At 48.6% G+C, this 18,597-nt stretch overlaps 1 protein-coding gene and 1 long non-coding RNA gene across 2 annotated transcripts; one reads left to right on the top strand and one right to left on the bottom strand.

Moving 5' to 3' along the window:
• Positions 1–234: 234 nt before the first annotated feature.
• On the top strand, positions 235–8,620 carry LOC135622200 (uncharacterized). The gene is made up of 3 exons (XR_010491004.1): positions 235–542; positions 7,698–7,821; positions 8,420–8,620. It is a non-coding gene; the product is annotated as an uncharacterized LOC135622200 (long non-coding RNA).
• A 791-nt stretch (positions 8,621–9,411) lies between these two features.
• On the bottom strand, positions 9,412–10,789 carry LOC135623503 (transcription factor MYB77-like). Its single transcript, XM_065126551.1, has one exon. The coding sequence runs from the start codon at positions 10,623–10,625 to the stop codon at positions 9,606–9,608; it is 1,020 nt and encodes a 339-aa protein (XP_064982623.1). The 5' UTR covers positions 10,626–10,789; the 3' UTR covers positions 9,412–9,605.
• Positions 10,790–18,597: the final 7,808 nt, after the last annotated feature.

The raw sequence follows: 18,597 nt of genomic DNA, 5'->3' as shown, positions 1-18,597 counted from the left end.
TAGATAATACTGTGCACATAGGTGCAAACCATATCGAACTGACCTAGACGTTAACGACCTTTTCCTTAATAATATATATATTTCATATATTTTATTTTTTACAAATTGAAAAAAAGTCTATCCCTATATATATATATATATATATATATATATATATATATATATATATATATATTTATTTATTTATTTATTTTTTTTGAATATACAAATTTTCATTTTAAGCGGCGGGGGGAAAGGGGCTGTGAGGTGAAAAGAAGGAAGTGATGGGGAGTGCGATGACGGGAAGCGAGCGGCGAAGAGTAGACCACCATGAGGGAGACGGCGGAGGAGACGCGGCCACTGAACCATGTGCCTTCGCCTAGGTCAACAACACCCTCCCCTATTACTGCCCTCGCATCAACGAAGCAAAGGTCTCCATGAGTCCTATACATTAGGGTTTCCGACCTCTTCCTTGTGTCATCTTCTCTTGCCTCCGTGGCGACCATGTGTGAGATTTGATTGTGCCATCGTTGTGGTCACCGATAGATGCTTTGCGATCAATGGTAACTGATATGGCAAAAAATGGCAATGTGACACGTCATCCCCCTGACCAACGCACTGCCCGAGGCTCGCCATACCCTGCAGCAGCTCGGCCTCACACGCAACCGAAGGCACAGTCCTGCCCTGCAGACAGCTACATCAGGTAACATCAAACCCCCTCTATAAATACCCCCGAGCCCTTAGAAAAAGGGGGATCACACACTCAACAGAGGGAGGTTTCTCCTCCTCCTAAACCCCCTCCACATCTTTCTCTAACTTGATCGTCGGAGGGGTCGGGCCGAGCTCCTGGCCCGACCTGTGTGCAGGTGCGAGACGGTGTCGCCTCTTCCTGGCGCTGTGGCGAAGCTTCTTCCCGACCGGGACGACCCGACCTCCCGACTTCTTCCCGACCGGGACGACCCGACCTCCCGACCCGAACCACCGAGCTCGGCTGCTGAGAGACCCCGAGGAGCGCCCCCAAGGAGATCACCGCCTTCCGGACACGGACCAAGCCGCGACGGCCCCGAGGCCACGGCTAAAAAAGTTACTTACACTAACATAATGGCGCTAGAAGGAGGGCCCGAAATGACGGTACGTTAGCTTTCTCCTTGGTTGCTCCGCTGCAGCCGACCTACGCCAGCAGCAGCAGCGACTTCTGGGGCCGGTCTCGGCTCCTCGGCCTCTCGGCCACTCGGCCCCACGCGCGCGGCCAACCCGAGCGCCTCGGGCCCCTCGGTCCCACGCGCGCGGCCACCCCGCCCGCGTCCCACGCGCGCGACCAGCCCGCGCGTCCCGAGCTCCTCGGCCACGCGCCCGACCAGCTCGCGCGTCCCGAGTTCCTCGGCCACGCGCGCGACCAGCCCGTGCGTCCCGAGCTCCTCGGCCACGCGCGCGACCAGCCCGTGCGTCCCGAGCTCCTCGGCCACACGCGCGACCAGCTCGCGCGTCCCGAGTTCCTCGGCCACGCGCGCGACCAGCCCGTGCGTCCCGAGCTCCTCGGCCACACGCGCGACCAGCTCGCGCGTCCCGAGCTCCTCGGCCACGCGCGCGACCGGCCCGCGCGTCCCGAGCTCCTCGGCCACGCGCGCGACCAGCCCGCGCGTCCCGAGCTCCTCGGCCACGCGCGCGGCTCGGCCCCACGCGCGCGGCCAGCCCGCCCGCGTCTCGGCCACTCGGCCCCACGCGCGCGGCCGAACCGCCCGCGTCCCACGCGCGCGGCCGAACCGCCCGCGTCCCACGCGCGCGGCCGAACCGCCCGCGTCCCACGCGTGCGGCCAGCCCGACCGCGCCGAGCGTCTCGGCCACTCGGCCCCGCACGCGCGGCCAACCCACGCGCCTGGGCCCCTCGGTCCCACGCGCGCGACCAGCCGACCTGCACCACGACTTCTGGGGTCGGCCTCGGCTTCCTGGCCAAACCCCCCTCGGTCCCGCGCGCGCGCGGCCAACCCGCGCGCCTCACGCACCGGCCAAACCGCCCGCGTCCCATGCGCGCGGCCAGCCCGACCGCGCCGAACACCTCGGCCATAGCGTGCCCGAGACCTCCTCGGCCACAACCTACCCGAGACCACCTCGGCCATAGCGTGCCCGAGACCTCCTCGGCCATGGCTTACCCGAGACCTCCTCGGCCACAGCCTACCCGAGAGCTCCTCGGCCACAGCCTGCCCGAGACCTCTTCGGCCATGGCTTACCCGAGAGCTCCTCGGCCACAGCCTACCCGAGACCACCTCGGCCACATGCGCAGCCGGCAAGCAGCATCGCTGCCTCGGCCACTCGGCCACATACGCGGCCGCCTCACTGCCTCGTCCACTCGGCCTCGTGCGCAGCCAACACGCTGCCTCGCTGCCTCGGCCTCATGCGCAGCCAACATGCTGCCTCGCTACCTCGGCCCCTCGGCCTCATGCGCGGCCAGCACGCTGCCTCGGCCCCTCGGCCTCGTGCGCAGCCAGCACGCAGCCTCGCTGCCTCGGCCTCATGCGCAGCCAACATGCTGCCTCGCTACCTCGGCCCCTCGGCCTCATGCGAGGCCAGCACGCTGCCTCGGCCCCTCGGCCTCGTTCGCAGCCAGCAAGCGGCCTCATGCAAACACACTGCCTTGCTGCCTTGCTGCCTCGGCCACATGCGCAGCCAGCAAGCAGCATCGCTGCCTCGGCCACTCGGCCACATACGCGGCCGCCTCACTGCCTCGTCCACTCGGCCTCATGCGCGGCCAACACGCTGCCTCGCTGCCTCGGCCACTCGGCCTCGGGCGCAGCCAGCACGCTGCCTCGGCCACTCGGCCTCGTACGCAGCCAGCACGCAGCCTCGCTGCCTCGGCCTCATGCGCAGCCAACATGCTGCCTCGCTACCTCGGCCCCTCGGCCTCATGCGAGGCCAGCACGCTGCCTCGGCCCCTCGGCCTCGTTCGCAGCCAGCAAGCGGCCTCATGCAAACACACTGCCTTGCTGCCTTGCTGCCTCGGCCACATGCGCAGCCAGCAAGCAGCATCGCTGCCTCGGCCACTCGGCCACATACGCGGCCGCCTCACTGCCTCGTCCACTCGGCCTCATGCGCGGCCAACACGCTGCCTCGCTGCCTCGGCCACTCGGCCTCGGGCGCAGCCAGCACGCTGCCTCGGCCACTCGGCCTCGTGCGCAGCCAGCACGCAGCCTCGCTGCCTCGGCCTCATGCGCAGCCAACATGCTGCCTCGCTACCTCGGCCCCTCGGCCTCATGCGAGGCCAGCACGCTGCCTCGGCCCCTCGGCCTCGTTCGCAGCCAGCGAGCGGCCTCATGCAAACACGCTGCCTTGCTGCCTCGGCCACATGCGCGGCCGGCAAGCAGCATCGCTGCCTCGGCCACTCGGCCACATACGCAGCTGCCGCACTGCCTCGGCCACTCGGCCACATGCGCAGCCAACATACTGCGCGCTGCCTCGGCCCCATGCGCGGTCTATCTGCCTACACCGAGCACCTCGGCCAATCACTGCCGAGATCCACCTCGGCGCGGCCCAACCGCCTGTCGTGTTCCTCGGCCGCGTGGTGCCCGAGGCCACGTCCTCGCGTCCTGCCCGCCTGATCGTGCTACTCGGTCGCATGGCCCTTGCGACCACGCCTGCGCGGTCTGCCCGCCTGCGTCGTGCTCCTTGGCCCCATGTTCCCGAGACAGACCAGTGCCGCCAGTACGCCCGCGTCGTGCCCCTCGGCTCCATAAACCCCGAGCCACGTCTGCACGGCCAGCCTGCCCGCGCCGACCTCCACGGCCATATCCACCTGGTTCACGCCCCTCGGCCGCGGCTTGCCTGCGCCGAACCCCGCAGCTCCATGCTTGCCAAGCCCGCCTAAGCGGCGTCCCTCGGTCGCAGCCTGCCTGCACCGAGCACCTCGGCCAATCTCTGCCGAGACCCACCTCGGCGCGGCCCGACCGCCTGTCGTGTTCCTCGGCCGCGTGGTGCCCGAGGCCACGTCCTCGCGTCCTGCCCGCCTGATCGTGCTACTCGGTCGCATGGCCCTTACGATCACGCCTGCGCGGTCTGCCCGCCTGCGTCGTGCTCCTCGGTCGCGTAATGCCCGAGACCACACCTGCGCCGCCAGCCGCCTGCGTCGTGCTCCTTGGCTCCATGTTCCCGAGACAGACCAGTGCCGCCAGTACGCCCGCGTCGTGCCCCTCGGCTCCATAAACCCCGAGACACGTCTGCACGGCCAGCCTGCCCGCGCCCGAGTAGCCGAGGAGCTCGGGACGCGCGGGCTGGTCGCGCGCGTGGCCGAGGAGCTCGGGACGCGCGGGCTGGTCGCGCGCGTGGCCGAGGAGCTCGGGACGCGCGGGCCGGTCGCGCGCGTGGCCGAGGAGCTCGGGACGCGCGAGCTGGTCGCGCGTGTGGCCGAGGAGCTCGGGACGCACGGGCTGGTCGCGCGTGTGGCCGAGGAGCTCGGGACGCACGGGCTGGTCGCGCGCGTGGCCGAGGAGCTCGGGACGCACGGGCTGGTCGCGCGCGTGGCCGAGGAACTCGGGACGCGCGAGCTGGTCGGGCGCGTGGCCGAGGAGCTCGGGACGCGCGGGCTGGTCGCGCGCGTGGGACGCGGGCGGGGTGGCCGCGCGCGTGGGACCGAGGGGCCCGAGGCGCGCGGGTTGGCCGCGCGCGTGGGGCCGAGTGGCCGAGAGGCCGAGGAGCCGAGACCGGCCCCAGAAGTCGCTGCTGCTGCTGGCGTAGGTCGGCTGCAGCGGAGCAACCAAGGAGAAAGCTAACGTACCGTCATTTCGGGCCCTCCTTCTAGCGCCATTATGTTAGTGTAAGTAACTTTTTTAGCCGTGGCCTCGGGGCCGTCGCGGCTTGGTCCGGGTCCGGAAGGCGGTGATCTCCTTGGGGGCGCTCCTCGGGGTCTCTCAGCAGCCGAGCTCGGTGGTTCGGGTCGGGAGGTCGGGTCGTCCCGGTCGGGAAGAAGTCGGGAGGTCGGGTCGTCCCGGTCGGGAAGAAGCTTCGCCACAGCGCCAGGAAGAGGCGACACCGTCTCGCACCTGCACACAGGTCGGGCCAGGAGCTCGGCCCGACCCCTCCGACGATCAAGTTAGAGAAAGATGTGGAGGGGGTTTAGGAGGAGGAGAAACCTCCCTCTGTTGAGTGTGTGATCCCCCTTTTTCTAAGGGCTCGGGGGTATTTATAGAGGGGGTTTGATGTTACCTGATGTAGCTGTCTGCAGGGCAGGACTGTGCCTTCGGTTGCGTGTGAGGCCGAGCTGCTGCAGGGTATGGCGAGCCTCGGGCAGTGCGTTGGTCAGGGGGATGACGTGTCACATTGCCATTTTTTGCCATATCAGTAACGATCTTGAATCGATGTGTCTCAACTTTTTCTTTCTTGGTGTGGCGTCGTGGCAAGAAATGGACTAATTCTGGTTCAACAATTGGTCATAGGAAACAGATATCTGCAATTGGATCTTTGAATCTTGGTTATAGAAAGCATGAATACGGAATTTGGTTTCTCATCATGTGGTTGATAGTGATTTATGGACGTAGTATACAGTTAGGATGACAGATCACTTTTTGTCCAAGGCTGTAGTGTATTGAGCTTAGGTTGCAGGAATTACTATGAAGATGTTTTGTGTATGCATGACATGGACGCTGGTTTACTGAACTGAGTGAACTGAATTATAACACGAGTTATCTTCTGTGTTAGAAGTCAAATATATGTATGCAAACATATGTGTGATTCAAGTATGCTATCGAATAAAAGTGGAAGTGGTGTGCATATAAAAGATGTAGCCCTGTTTTCAGGTGAAAAAGAAAAAAACAAGGATGTAGCCCTGGAAATTTTTTTATGTGGACAAGCATTATCGACTTGAATTTTTTTGGGGGGCAAATCATCAATTTGAGGATCAGGAACTTCACAAATAAAGGGAAGCTAAAATCAGGGAATATAGTATGAGAACATTTACCAGATCCTATGTAGGATGAGAATTGTGGGGACATCTTAAGGAGAATAATGTGTTCACTTGTGTCCATCAGATAAAATGTGTGGAAGCATATATAACATTTATTCCTGCACTTGAATAGATACTAAGTTTTTGAGTGGAAGGCGTCATGTGTGCAGTTAGAAACTGGATACTGCATAATCTAGAATATAGCCCTTGTAAGGGGCTAATACTAATGTAGAAAGGAGATAAGTAAATGAACTAGACTGTCTTAATCTGCAGAAGCCCACTATAAGTAAGTCTTGAATTATGTAAGACATGTCTGTCTTGGTTAGATGCATTTTACTGTTGGTGAATGAATTACCCTTCTGGATAATCTTGATATTTATACTTCGGAGTTATATTTTATCTACTAGATTCCTTGTTTCCATTGAACTAATCGTGACATGATAGATGGCCTCCTATTTTAACTTACATCTTTGCTGCCATGGTTGTTATCTTTTCTTAATTGATTTTAGGATCTCTAATTTCTTTTTTCCTTTATATTTTTATGAGATTAAGGGCTACTTATGGTGCTTCTACTTCTCGTCTCTTCATTTATGGTTTAATATTGTTCATTAGTGCATAAAAATTAGCGTCTTTTTCTTTGGCGCTATTGCCAAGAATAAAAATTTTGATGCTTTCTCCTCTTTGGGGACAACATAAAAGATATTAAATTACTGAAGTTATGCACTAATGACAAGTATATCAAGCTTATTATTTTTAGACTATTTTCCATGCTTTTGAAAGATCATCCATAAAAAATATTTTCTGGTTTCAATTGTTGTCCAAGTTCTATATTGTTTGCAGATAGTGGTTTTGTATTGTTATGAGAACTTACATGAGATTAATTCTGAACTTGAGTTCTGGAGAACATTATAGAATTTAGAAGTTTTTGGTTGAGTGAATATATGAAAAGAGAAGCAGCATTGATATATTTAGCTTATGAATTAGGGTGACGTCATAAATGATAACACATGTGATAATAATGTGAAGAAAGCTAGGTTTCTCAAATGTGCTCAGTCTTTGAGAAGCACTTATAGTGCATATTTAAAGCCACTGATGTTTAGCTAACTAATGATGCCTGTAGATGTAAATGATACATGATAAGCAGGGCCAAATTATTTGTTCACAGTATTAATTAATATTTTATCATGCACACTGACCAAAAAAAAAAGAAAGAAATTGTTTTATCCACACCACGTGAGTAGGTTTGATGCACTTAGTCACTACTCGCTTTATTGCTAGAGCTGCGTGTGTGAAGTTTCATTTATTTTACATATTTATTCATTTTTGTCTGAATTACTTAATGATGTCGGGGAAGAGGAAGCAACTCGCAAAATTCTCAAGTATGACTTCCCTATCTTTTAAGACTTTGTTTCTTATTTGTTTATACTTATGATTTTGTAGTATGCTTGTTTATGTTCCATGTAAAAGGGACTTTTAATAGTTTTACTAATGCTTTTATACTTTATTTTTCCAATAATGTTATTTTATGCTTCGTATGGTTTCCATTTTGCAGAAATAAGTTATTTCTATAGTGTTAGGCAAGTTTGGAGCATAGTTTTCTTTGATATATTGTTCTGCATATTTCTGTGAGCATTAACACATGCAAATACATGCCATAACCTGGTGTTTTATATCACCATCTCGGAGACATGATTCTATGGTTTGGCATCGCTAGTTGCAGCCCGCGGTTTAAGAAATTAGTGAGGCCTAGGATTCACACATCTCTGTAATTATATATCTTACTTTTCAGGGGTGTTCAGAGCTTGCCTCTCTGATTGACAATGGGTTTTGGATAGTTTTCTGAGCAGTAGAGAAATATCGTCTCCGAATGAGTTTTCCATAGATGAGTCTTCATGGGTTCTCTTGCAGAGAAGGTACGATGCTGAAATATAGAAATCAATACTTCCTATTCCAATTCTATGGTGTTTTATGTTTCATCTTGAACTCAAATGATTTACCATAAATCCTTCTATGACCAGAGAGCTCTGGTCTTTGGACTAAGAGACATAATGCTTGAAATTAAAGTTGGCTGCTGATTGGAAATTCATGCATATATGGGACTTTTATTCCTCATCACTCTTCTTTAAGCAAACAAGTTAATTTTTTGTCGAGCAATCTGTTTGCCTGGCTTAGCATAATTGTTTTCTGCTTAAAAGGTTCCGATATTTCAAGTGTATTTGCCAGCCAACCCTTATTTGATGTAATGCAAACATAAGAAGGCTTTTACGTTATGTATATATTTGTACATGGTGACTCATTTCATGTCTGGATTTGGTTTCCTTTCGAAGGTGATGCCTATTGTCTTTTTTTGCTTTTAAGCTGTTCCTTGATACTCTTTTTCCCTGATCAAGAGCAGGATATTTCTGTAGAAATATAAAAATTGGTAGAAATTTCATACTTTTCATGGTGTCTTAAGGTACTGCTGAAAAATCACAGAACGTTTCTTCTTTTTACATATGATGGTTGCAACAGGATTCGATGAAATCACAGAACGTTTCAAACAGAAGTTGCAGCATTAATGGATCGCACTCAAAAGCGAGCTCTTATTTTCATCCGGCTCTTGTCTGATCCGGTTTGGCCAGCCCTTTATATAGTGAAGCAAGATGTGTTTTCATCGTGGGGGAAGAGTAACTCATGTAAGCTCTCGAGATTTATAACTAAATTGAAGCTCAATTTGTTGTTAATTGTGCAAGTAAAATTGGTCATCAGACGTGACAAACTTAAAAAGTAATTATGCAGCAACTCTATCGATAATGTCGTTTGACTTTTTTAGACGTCGGTGGCCTTAATATTGTGGGCGGCACTGATGTGATGTTCTAATGACTTGTTATCAAATGCTAGTCTATTGCAGTGACGAGATGTCTTGTGTCTTACGCAGTTTGTTTTGCTGTCAGTTACCCAACGATTTGACATGCCCCCAAATTTCTCGTCAAAGTTCTTCCTTTGATTTCGTCAGCCGTTGAACCTAAAAGAAATGTCTTTTTCTAAGCAGGTCGTCAATTGTTATACATTTGTTGGCAGGTAGTAGTGCTGCAGTGTCTAACTGTTCCATCTGCTTCTGATGTGACGGTCGAACTGTGAAGACTAATCAAGACTCCACAGTGAGCAAACTCCAAACATGAGGTATACAAAGACATTTGTTGTTGTTCTTAATCAGTGTAATTTGTTATTGTTGCTCTTAAGCCGTCTCTGAAACGCGACCCATCGAAAAATATCTCACTGTTGAAGATGGAAGAAACCGTTGGTCTAGTGTTTGCACCTGGTACATCCGTGGAGCCGCCGTTGTTTCAGTCTTCCGAGAGTCGTAGAAGGTAATCCTGTCTTGACAAATGCAGAGTACGATAAGAAACAGCTTACCCCCAAGTCTTAAATCACCATGGGACTCGGTTAATTGTCGCCAGCCACAGCACATCTTTTGACGGCAGTTCTTCTTGCTCTGCCGACCGACCACATTAAACGAAACAGAAACAAAAGGCTCTTTTTTCTTATCTATTTCTTTGAACATGTCTTACAGATCACATCAGCTTATTGGTTCGAACAGAACACGACGGATTTAGAACAAGAAAAAAGCAGGGAAGAAGGGAAAATAAACAAAAAATAAATTCGATGTCGCCGCCTTTCTTCTACGCTGTTCAGTTCTAAAGCGAGGACTGATAATCTAATCGATGTTCACGAGTCCAATCCGCTTGGGGGCGGCGTCGCAGATGGCCGCCTCAGGAGGCTGATGGGCGCGCGTGATGCCGCTCTGCTCCAAACAGGACATGTAGCTCCTCACCTCACTGCGGACCATCTCTTGCATCACCGCCAACAACTCGGCGCTGAATTGGAACGGGCGATGCGGCGGCCGATCATCGCCGGTCTTTGCATCAGGGCACTGGTGGATCTGGTTGGAGGTGACTGTTCGATCCGTTCCAGGGAGCGATAGGGTCAACGATGTCAAAGGATCGTCCTTGGCGTAGGAAGATGGTGACGCAGTACAGGAGACGCCGGTCGCCTCGATCTGAAGGTCATGTTCTTGGAAGGTGGCAGTGGAAGGAGAAGAGGAAGGGGGTACGGTGATGCCGGCGGTTCTGGGGATTGGACGGTAAATGCAAGACGCCGCCGCTGCCGGGTGGCCATGGTGGGTGGAGTCGCTCAAATCCGACCCTGTTGGGCTCCCAGGGCTCAGGCAAAGTTGCGCGCTAGCGGACGCTAGTACTGGCCCGACGCTGCTCGCCCTCTTCAGAGGCCGCGCCGCGGTCTCCTCGTCGCGGTCCAGCGCCAAGGCGGATCCCCCGGCGCCGTCGGCCGCGGCGGCAAAGGCGGTCGGGCTGCTGCACTTCCGCTTGAGGGTGGAGTTCCAGTGGTTCTTGATGGCGTTGTCGGTGCGGCCCGAGAGGAGGCGGGCAATGGTGGCCCACTTGTTACCAAACCGGCGATGGGCGCGGATGATTGTCTCGTCCTCCTCCGGCGCGAAGGGGCGATGCTCCACCTGGGGCGAGAGCTGGTTGCACCACCGGAGGCGGCACGACTTGCCGGAACGCCCAGGGATGGACCGGCTGATCAAGGTCCAGTTCCTCGGGCCATGCCGCTCCACCAGCCGCCGCAGCGCCTCGTCTTCCTCGATGCTCCACGGCCCCTTGATCCGATCCATCCCCTTACTCCGCCCAACTACCGAAGTCCTCACCATCGACGACATCCTTCGATCGACTACCCCCAACTAGAGAAGAATAAAAGAATAAAGATCACAAGCCCTAGCGATGGATCTGAGAGCAGAAGGTGCTCCGAATCGCCTCTTTTCTTGCGTTTAATTTAGGAGAGAGAGTTACCGAAGATGAAAGAGGAATAGGGAAAGACGAAGAGAAATGAGAACAACCGGGGTTAGTTTATATAGGAGAGAGAGGGGAGGGGAGTTGGGAAGATACCGGGAGTAACCGGTTAGCGCGACCGGTTACAGGACGTTACTCGTACCCGACCGCCTCTCCGGTCTCCACCAGAAAGGCGGTTTGATTGAGTACAGCTGGATGACGAACACGCGTCGCCGTCTCTACCTCTCCTCTTTTCGCGCCTCTTTGCCATATAATAAATATCTTGCTCACAGCTGGTCCGTCCCAGGTTGATTGCTGGGGCCCATCGACTTCTCCAACCACAAGGCGAGTACGTGGGAGTACTACCGACCGGGTACGAAGAGAATTGCATTAATTGTTTTTTCTTTTCTTTCTTTAAATACTGATGCGCGCAAGTGAATCTTTTCCCACTCCAACCGCAGGAATAACTCGCGTTTCCCCTTCTCGAATGGCCCTCTGACGGGGTAGCAGTACGGTGCGTCACAGAGGTATGGGGAGGCTGTTGGTTCCTTTTTGTTCCCTTCTGAAACGTCCAACTCCATTTAATTCGATTCGGCATGGTTTTGAAGGACGAGGTTCGACCGCTCTGCGATGGTCGCATCCGGCGCCGCGGTGCCATCACGTTGATGACATCTCGCTCTCAAAATCGCGCGAGAGTTTGTTGGCGTGTCGACGGTATCCTCTCACCGATTGCTCGGTCAGCGACTGGTTTCTAACATTCGTGGTATGTTGTTTTATATTTATTATATGCATTTAAGTGTGACGAGGAGCAGGACGGGATTGGTAAGCAGTTGGGGAGAGAGCTCGGGTGTAGTGACGGAGGATGAGACGGAGTAACGTCTCGTCCTCTTCCTTTCTCTCTCCGTAACGGACCCTCCTGTCGCTCCCTTCCTCCAACCGCTCATGTCGGTATCGCTCCAACCGCCGGAAAAAAAACCCCACACCGACGACGCTTGGTTTGGTTTTTTTTTGGGAAGGACTGTACTGCTACCGTCATCGCCGTAATCCACCTCCTGTTAATATCCACGTAAGCTTTTTTTACTTTTTTTATTTCTTTTCTGAACGATTTAAATTTTGAGCGAATTTTTTAAAAAAATCTAAATTTTTAGAAAGTCTTATGTAATGTTTTAATTTTTAAAAATTTTATAACATTCATTTTGTTTGAAAAAAAAATTTTATTTTATTTTCGTCGGGCTTATAATCACTTTCGTGTCTGTTCGTTTTAAACAATCGTTCGTTCGTTATTCTTGCTCATCTTTGTATGTGGGCTTGCCCACTATCATTCTTTGCTCGTGATCGATTATGAGGGTGTATAGGTCACACCCCATCCTATGATAACCCCTCCCAAACAATCAACGACGAGGCAAGGGCATGCGAGCTGCACTTCCTCTTTCCTCACTTATGATCGACGATAAGGAAGGTCTACGAGTAATGAAAGTGATGAAAGCGACTAGGGTTAGTGTTGCTAGCTTGTCGACCAACATGCGAAGCTGGCATGGTTGGTGTGCTAAGGTAACCAATTGTAAAATAGACTAACGATGGAGGTGATCAATGGTAAAATCATCCTTCATGAAGAAATGGGATCTATATGAAATTTTTTGAGGTTGGGATGTTCTATGGGAATGTTCAAAAGTTAGCATTTTTTTTCAAGAATTTATCTTTTTTTTTTCTTTCTATCAAATGATGTTTCTTGTTTCAAATACTATAAAAAAGATATCTTATTAATTTCAACAATACTTTTCTTTTATCAATTTTGGAGAGAGACTATTTTTTGCTTTTTTATTAGCTTGAAGGCAAAAATTAGGTGTATAAATATATTCCTTTTAAATAAATAAAATTCGAAAGTGTTAGGATCAAGAGAACTAAGAGGGGGGGGGGGGGGGGGGGGTGAATTAGTGCAGTGGAAAACTTTCGACGATTAAAACTGCGTTCATACGATAAGAGCGATTTCGGTAGAAAAGCCGATTCGTAAATCTCTTTAACTTGTGATCAAGCAAGATGCAATTAAAGCGAATCTATAAGGGCAGTTTGCAGTTACGATGGAAATCAAAATGTAAGCACAAATTGAAATATGATGTTCGTATGATAAAACTGATTTACGTCTAAACACCGATTCGAAAAATACTGAATTTTGAAACACGATCGTAAATTTGCAGAAGGCAGTAAGCTATTAAGGAGGTTTGCAGTAAAGATAATATGCTCAAAGTAAATGCAAACTAGAGAGCACCGCGATTTTAGAGTGGTTCGGTCAATCTTGACCTACATCCACTTCTGGCTTTCTCCACCGACAAGGTCACCGACGTCCACTAGAGGCCTTCCTTCAATAGGCGAAGTTCAACCACCCTTTTACAGTTTCACTCCTTTTGACGGGCTTAGGAGACAACCCTTACAGAATTTTCTCTCCTCTCTTGAAAGATTTGGGAGAAAAGAGGGAGAAGAACTTTTAACTCATACAACACTTTTGAGCTCTAAAAATCACAGAGTAAGATCAGGATTTCGGTGGTTTTGGTTGCTCTTTCATTGCTGAAAGAGTGGGGTATTTATAGGCCCCAAACTAGTTTGAATTCTGAGCTCAAAACTATCAATTCCCAGAATTCCGGGGTCTGGCGATTGCACCGCCTGACTGGGGCGGTTACATCGCCTGGCAGAGCTCGGAGACTGAGCCTCTGGGCGGTGCCACCACTTGTCAGGGGCGGTTGCACCTCCTGCCAGAGCTCGGAGACCGAGCTCAAGCAGTGCCACCGCCCAGCCAGAGCTCGAAGACTGAGTCCTGGGTGGTGCCACCGCCAACCTAGGCGGTGCCATATCTGGCTAAGTAATCTGGGTCCGAATGGGCTAATCCATTCGGCCCAATTTGGGTCTTTCAAGGGTCCAAATTGCCCTACGATTAAGTTAATAGGATCACCTCCCATTTCTAACTTAATCATCGTGCTAACTACGAATTTCTTAAGACATTTACTGCAACTTGCTCCGGTGCGTCAATCGCTTCTTCCGACGAACTTCCATCGATCATCCGATGAACCCTCGGTGATGCTCCTGTGGACTTCCGGCAAAATCCTGGACTTGCGACAATTCACTTGGCGAGTTCCAACGAGCTTCTTTTGGCAAGCTCTTGGACTTCTCGGATTTGTTCCCGCAGAACATCTGACGACCGTCCGGACTTCCGTCGAGCTCTCGAACTCCCAACGTGATCATAGTCTTAACTCCGGCACAACTCCTGCTGCATGTCTTTCTTTCATCGTAGTTAATCATGTACACTTAAAATAAAACTTCGATCGAGACAATTAATTCTAAGTAATTAACTAAGTTGTCCGGTATGTCATTGGTCCCTTGACGCTTCGTCAGATTCTTCGGCGCATCGTCCTCTCCTGCGGCCTATTGCCCAATCGGCCAGTTGACTCCGCAACTCCAATATCCTTGGCGCAATACCCGCTCTTCTTGGCCCGATGCCCAAGTCCACGACCCGAAACCTTCTATCGATACATCGACCGATCCATCGGCCCGACGTCCAATCTTATGACATGTTCCTCCAGCACAACTTGATTTTTCCTATTTTAATTGTCTCATCTTGATCGAAGCATCCTGCGTTACTCAAAAAGCAGATTAAAACATAAACACAATTATCAATCGATTTCATCATCGAGATTCAACAAAAAGAATATAAAAAAAATCATAAGTTTCACACGCTTTCTTACATAATATATATATATATATATATATATATATATATATATATATATATATATATATATATATATATATATATATATATAATTTGAGAAGTATTTATTGGGTTGTCGTAGGTTGAAGGTTGAAGGATGGGAACACGGATGCATCTCCGCCATAAAAAAACCAAACACAACTTCTTCGTTGTCATCCTCTGCCTTGTCATCATTGTGTGTCGAGCCAAAATTGACCTATGGCTCCAAAGCGAGCACGTTCCTTTTACCAAGTCTTACACGAGGAAACCGTGCTCGTACTCGTTCAATCTATCAATCCGTATAAATGCCATCTGTGGGAATCATTTGTATGGACCATATTATTTTATATACAGTCGTATTGTTATCACGAGTTAAAATTCTTCCATCTTCAATCATTGGAGGGAGGTCACGTGGAACACGAGAAGAGATAGTACACGACCCTTCCAACACGTGTTCACGTCTCCACGGTAATGACAATCCACGTGTGAGGTATCTGTGGATCTCATGACGTACGAAGAAGAGCTTTGTCAGGTATTACCCGACCTAATGGGTACTTGTTATCATCATTGATTCGTTACATCGAAGCATTTTCCACCGGCTGTGATTGTTTTTGGGATTGACATGATATCGAGACGACGAATACACATCATCCACGCAAACACCATTTGACACGTTGACATCTCCACGACTCTGTGCTTCCAATATGCATATATGGTAAGGCACGTCGAGGAAGTGACAATGTGCTATCATGTTGTCTGAATTAATTATATATTATATTTTTTTATATTAATTTTTTTAATATATTTATGAAGATAAAATATTTAATTTTATTTTTTTCATATCATTAACTTTCCAAACAGGAATATCATAAGTTTTACACGGGATACGTGCTATCTCACTTTAATTTATTACTGAATATATATATGATATTTTCATCGATAGATTTGAAGATGTGAGAAGTAATAAAATTAAATATTTCACTTACATAAATATAAGGATTCCAAGATAATTTTTAAAAATATAAAAATCAAAATACTAATAAAATAATTAATTATAAAAATAATCTGTAATTAACACTCGAATAACTAAATTATATTTAGAAGCACATGAATCAACTTATACTTGATAGTGGCAAAAATGGCAACGCACCACGTCAGCACGCCAGGTAGACACACTGCCCGAGGAGGCAAGCACTGACGCAGACTCGACATTTGCCGACGTCACCAGCCCTCAGCCAACCACCTCAGCTTTGACCTCGTGCGCTCGGTCGAGGCACAGGAGCACATCGACCAAGGCTCGCTTATACCCTGCGGCAGCCCGGTTCTCCACGCGACCCCAGTGGCAATGTCAGACGCCACGTGCGGTATTGTCCTGCCCCTGCAAACGGGCACGTCAGGTAACACCCAAGCTCATCTATAAATACACCCGAGTCAAAAAAACAAAAAGGGACAGGCGGAACACACTAGAAAGCACTTCTGTTTCTCTCCCTCTGAAATCCTCTCAAAATCATCGCTAACTTGATCGTCGGAGGGGTCGGGCCGAGCTTCCGACCCGACCCGCGTGCAGGAACGAAGACGGTGTCGCCTCTTTCCGGTGCTGCGGCGGAGCTTCCTCCCGACCCGAACCGCCGATCTACCACCCCGAACGCCCGATCCCGACTGCAGGGAGACCCTGAGGGACGTCGCCCGAGATCCCCGACATCCGGACCCCAAAACCGAGTCGCGTCGGTCCCGAGGCCACGGCTTAAAAAAGTTACTTACCGTAACCATACTTATCATCTCTTGTTTGGTTTATGCTAATTGGAAAAACATTGGGCGATAGTGTCTTGTTATTTTTGCCTACAGATTGCTACATATTTTAATTTATTTGAATTATTAGTAATTATTACTTCTGTGAATGCCCGATTACATGGTCAAAAAGAGACGAGGATTAGCACAATTATGTAAGAAATTTTGATGAAGCCAACTTGTGTTTCTAAATCATTGTAATAGAAACACAATAAACTAATGGGAAACGAAATAGCGTACCTCCAGCCATTGTCGCCAAGAATTTCTGCAGAGGTTTCTTCTTGAACTTTGGTTCTTCTCGGCTCAGAACTCTCACTTTAGATGGTGTAGGAAAGCCTTTCGCTTCAAAGAGATGATTGAACCAAGGGACCAAAATCCTCATGTATATATAGATGTTCTCCCATCAAGAACATTTATCATCACCAAATCATAACGTTCAAGAATTAATTCAGATTTGTAACGTTTGGACCATAATGAAGAACTTTAATAATATTAAATATTTAATTTAATAATAACGGTTTCATGTTTAAAGAATAAAAAACTGAAATCATTTAAACCATAATTAATGAAGAAATTCATGATAATCAATTATGAATCTTAATGATAACAGTTATATTATTATTAAATTAGATATTTAATAATAACGGTTACATTCTCCCACTTGGTCCATACGTCTATCTTAATAATTTGAATTAATTTTCTTGAACAACTTTCTTAAGAAATAAATACACGAATCATAGCGATAAGTCCTCTAAAAGCGAGTATTATCATCTATGTATCACGATGTATTTAGTTTCTTAATCTTAATATGGTAATATTACTTAATGAATAAACCTTATGTTTATTCTTGGTCCAGCAACAATATATTTTCTCAAAATAATATGCGCATGAATGAGAAAATTTCACAATATATATAAGAGTTTCAATATCATTACAAAGTGGAACCAAGTCCCATTTTCTCTACATGATCCTTGAATTTCAGAGGTGGCATGCCTTTAGTCAAAGGATCAGCAATCATCAATTCAGTGCTAATATGTTCAATGATCACTTTCTTTTCCTTTACACGTTCTCTTATGGCTAGATACTTAATGTCGATGTGTTTACTTCGACTTCCACTTTTATTGTTTTTAGCCATAAAGACAGCAGCTGAATTATCACAGAAAATTCTTAATGGCCTAGAAATAGAATCCATGATTCTAAGCCCAGAAATGAAACTCTTAAGCCATACACCATGTGAAGTAGCCTCAAAGCAGGAGACAAACTCAGCTTCCATGGTAGAAGTAGCAGTCAAGGTCTGCTTAGCGCTTCTCCAAGAAATAGCTCCACCGGCCATCATAAAAATATATCCTGATGTTGATTTACGAGAATCAACACAACCGGCGAAGTCTGAATCTGAGTAACCAATCACATCCAGATTGTCTGTATGTCTATACATAAGCATGTAATCTTTGGTTCCTTGTAGATACCTCATCACTTTCTTTGCAGCTCTCCAGTGGTCCATACCTGGATTACTCTGATATCGACCTAGCATCCCCACAATAAATGCAATATCAGGTCTAGTACAGACCTGAGCATATATAAGGCTTCCTACGACAGAAGCATATGGGATGTTTTTCATTGATTCCCTTTCAAAATTGTTCTTTGGGCATTGGTTCAAATTGAACCTATCACCTTTCACAATGGGAGCAACACTTGGTGAACAATCCTTCATCCGAAATCTTTCTAAAAGTTTATCAATATAGGTTTCTTGTGATAGACCTAAAATGCCTCGAGGTCTATCTCTATAGATCTTAATGCCAATGACATAAGATGCTTCACCCATATCCTTCATTTCAAAAATTTTAGAAAGAAATTGTTTCACCTCATGCAGTAAATCCTTATCATTGGTTGCAAGCAAAATATCATCTACGTATAAAACAAGGAAACATATTTTACTCCCACTAACCTTCTGGTATATGCATTGATCCATGAGATTTTCAACAAATCCGAATGAAGAAATCACTTCATGAAATTTAAAATACCATTGGCGGGAGGCTTGTTTTAAGCCGTATATAGACTTCCTAAGCTTGCAAACCAAGTGCTCACCAACACTAGAGGAGAAACCTTCAGGTTGTTTCATATAAACCTCTTCCTCTAGATCTCCATTAAGAAATGCTGTTTTCACATCCATTTGTTGCAACTCGAGGTCAAAATGAGCAACTAATGCTAAAATAATACGTAGAGAATCTTTCTTAGATACAGGAGAAAATGTCTCCGTATAATCGATTCCCTCTTTTTGAGTAAATCCCTTTGCAACAAGTCTTGCCTTGTATCTCTCAATGTTGCCTAACGAATCT

This window comes from Musa acuminata, chromosome BXJ2-9, assembly GCF_036884655.1.
Source record: "Musa acuminata AAA Group cultivar baxijiao chromosome BXJ2-9, Cavendish_Baxijiao_AAA, whole genome shotgun sequence".
Lineage (NCBI taxonomy): Eukaryota > Viridiplantae > Streptophyta > Magnoliopsida > Zingiberales > Musaceae > Musa > Musa acuminata.
This window is presented reverse-complemented; position numbering and strand designations above follow the sequence as displayed.

Excerpts from the sequence above, each read along its gene's own strand:
- LOC135623503 (XM_065126551.1), bottom strand. The coding sequence starts at position 10,625 with ATGTCGTCGATGGTGAGGACTTCGGTAGTTGGGCGGAGTAAGGGGATG.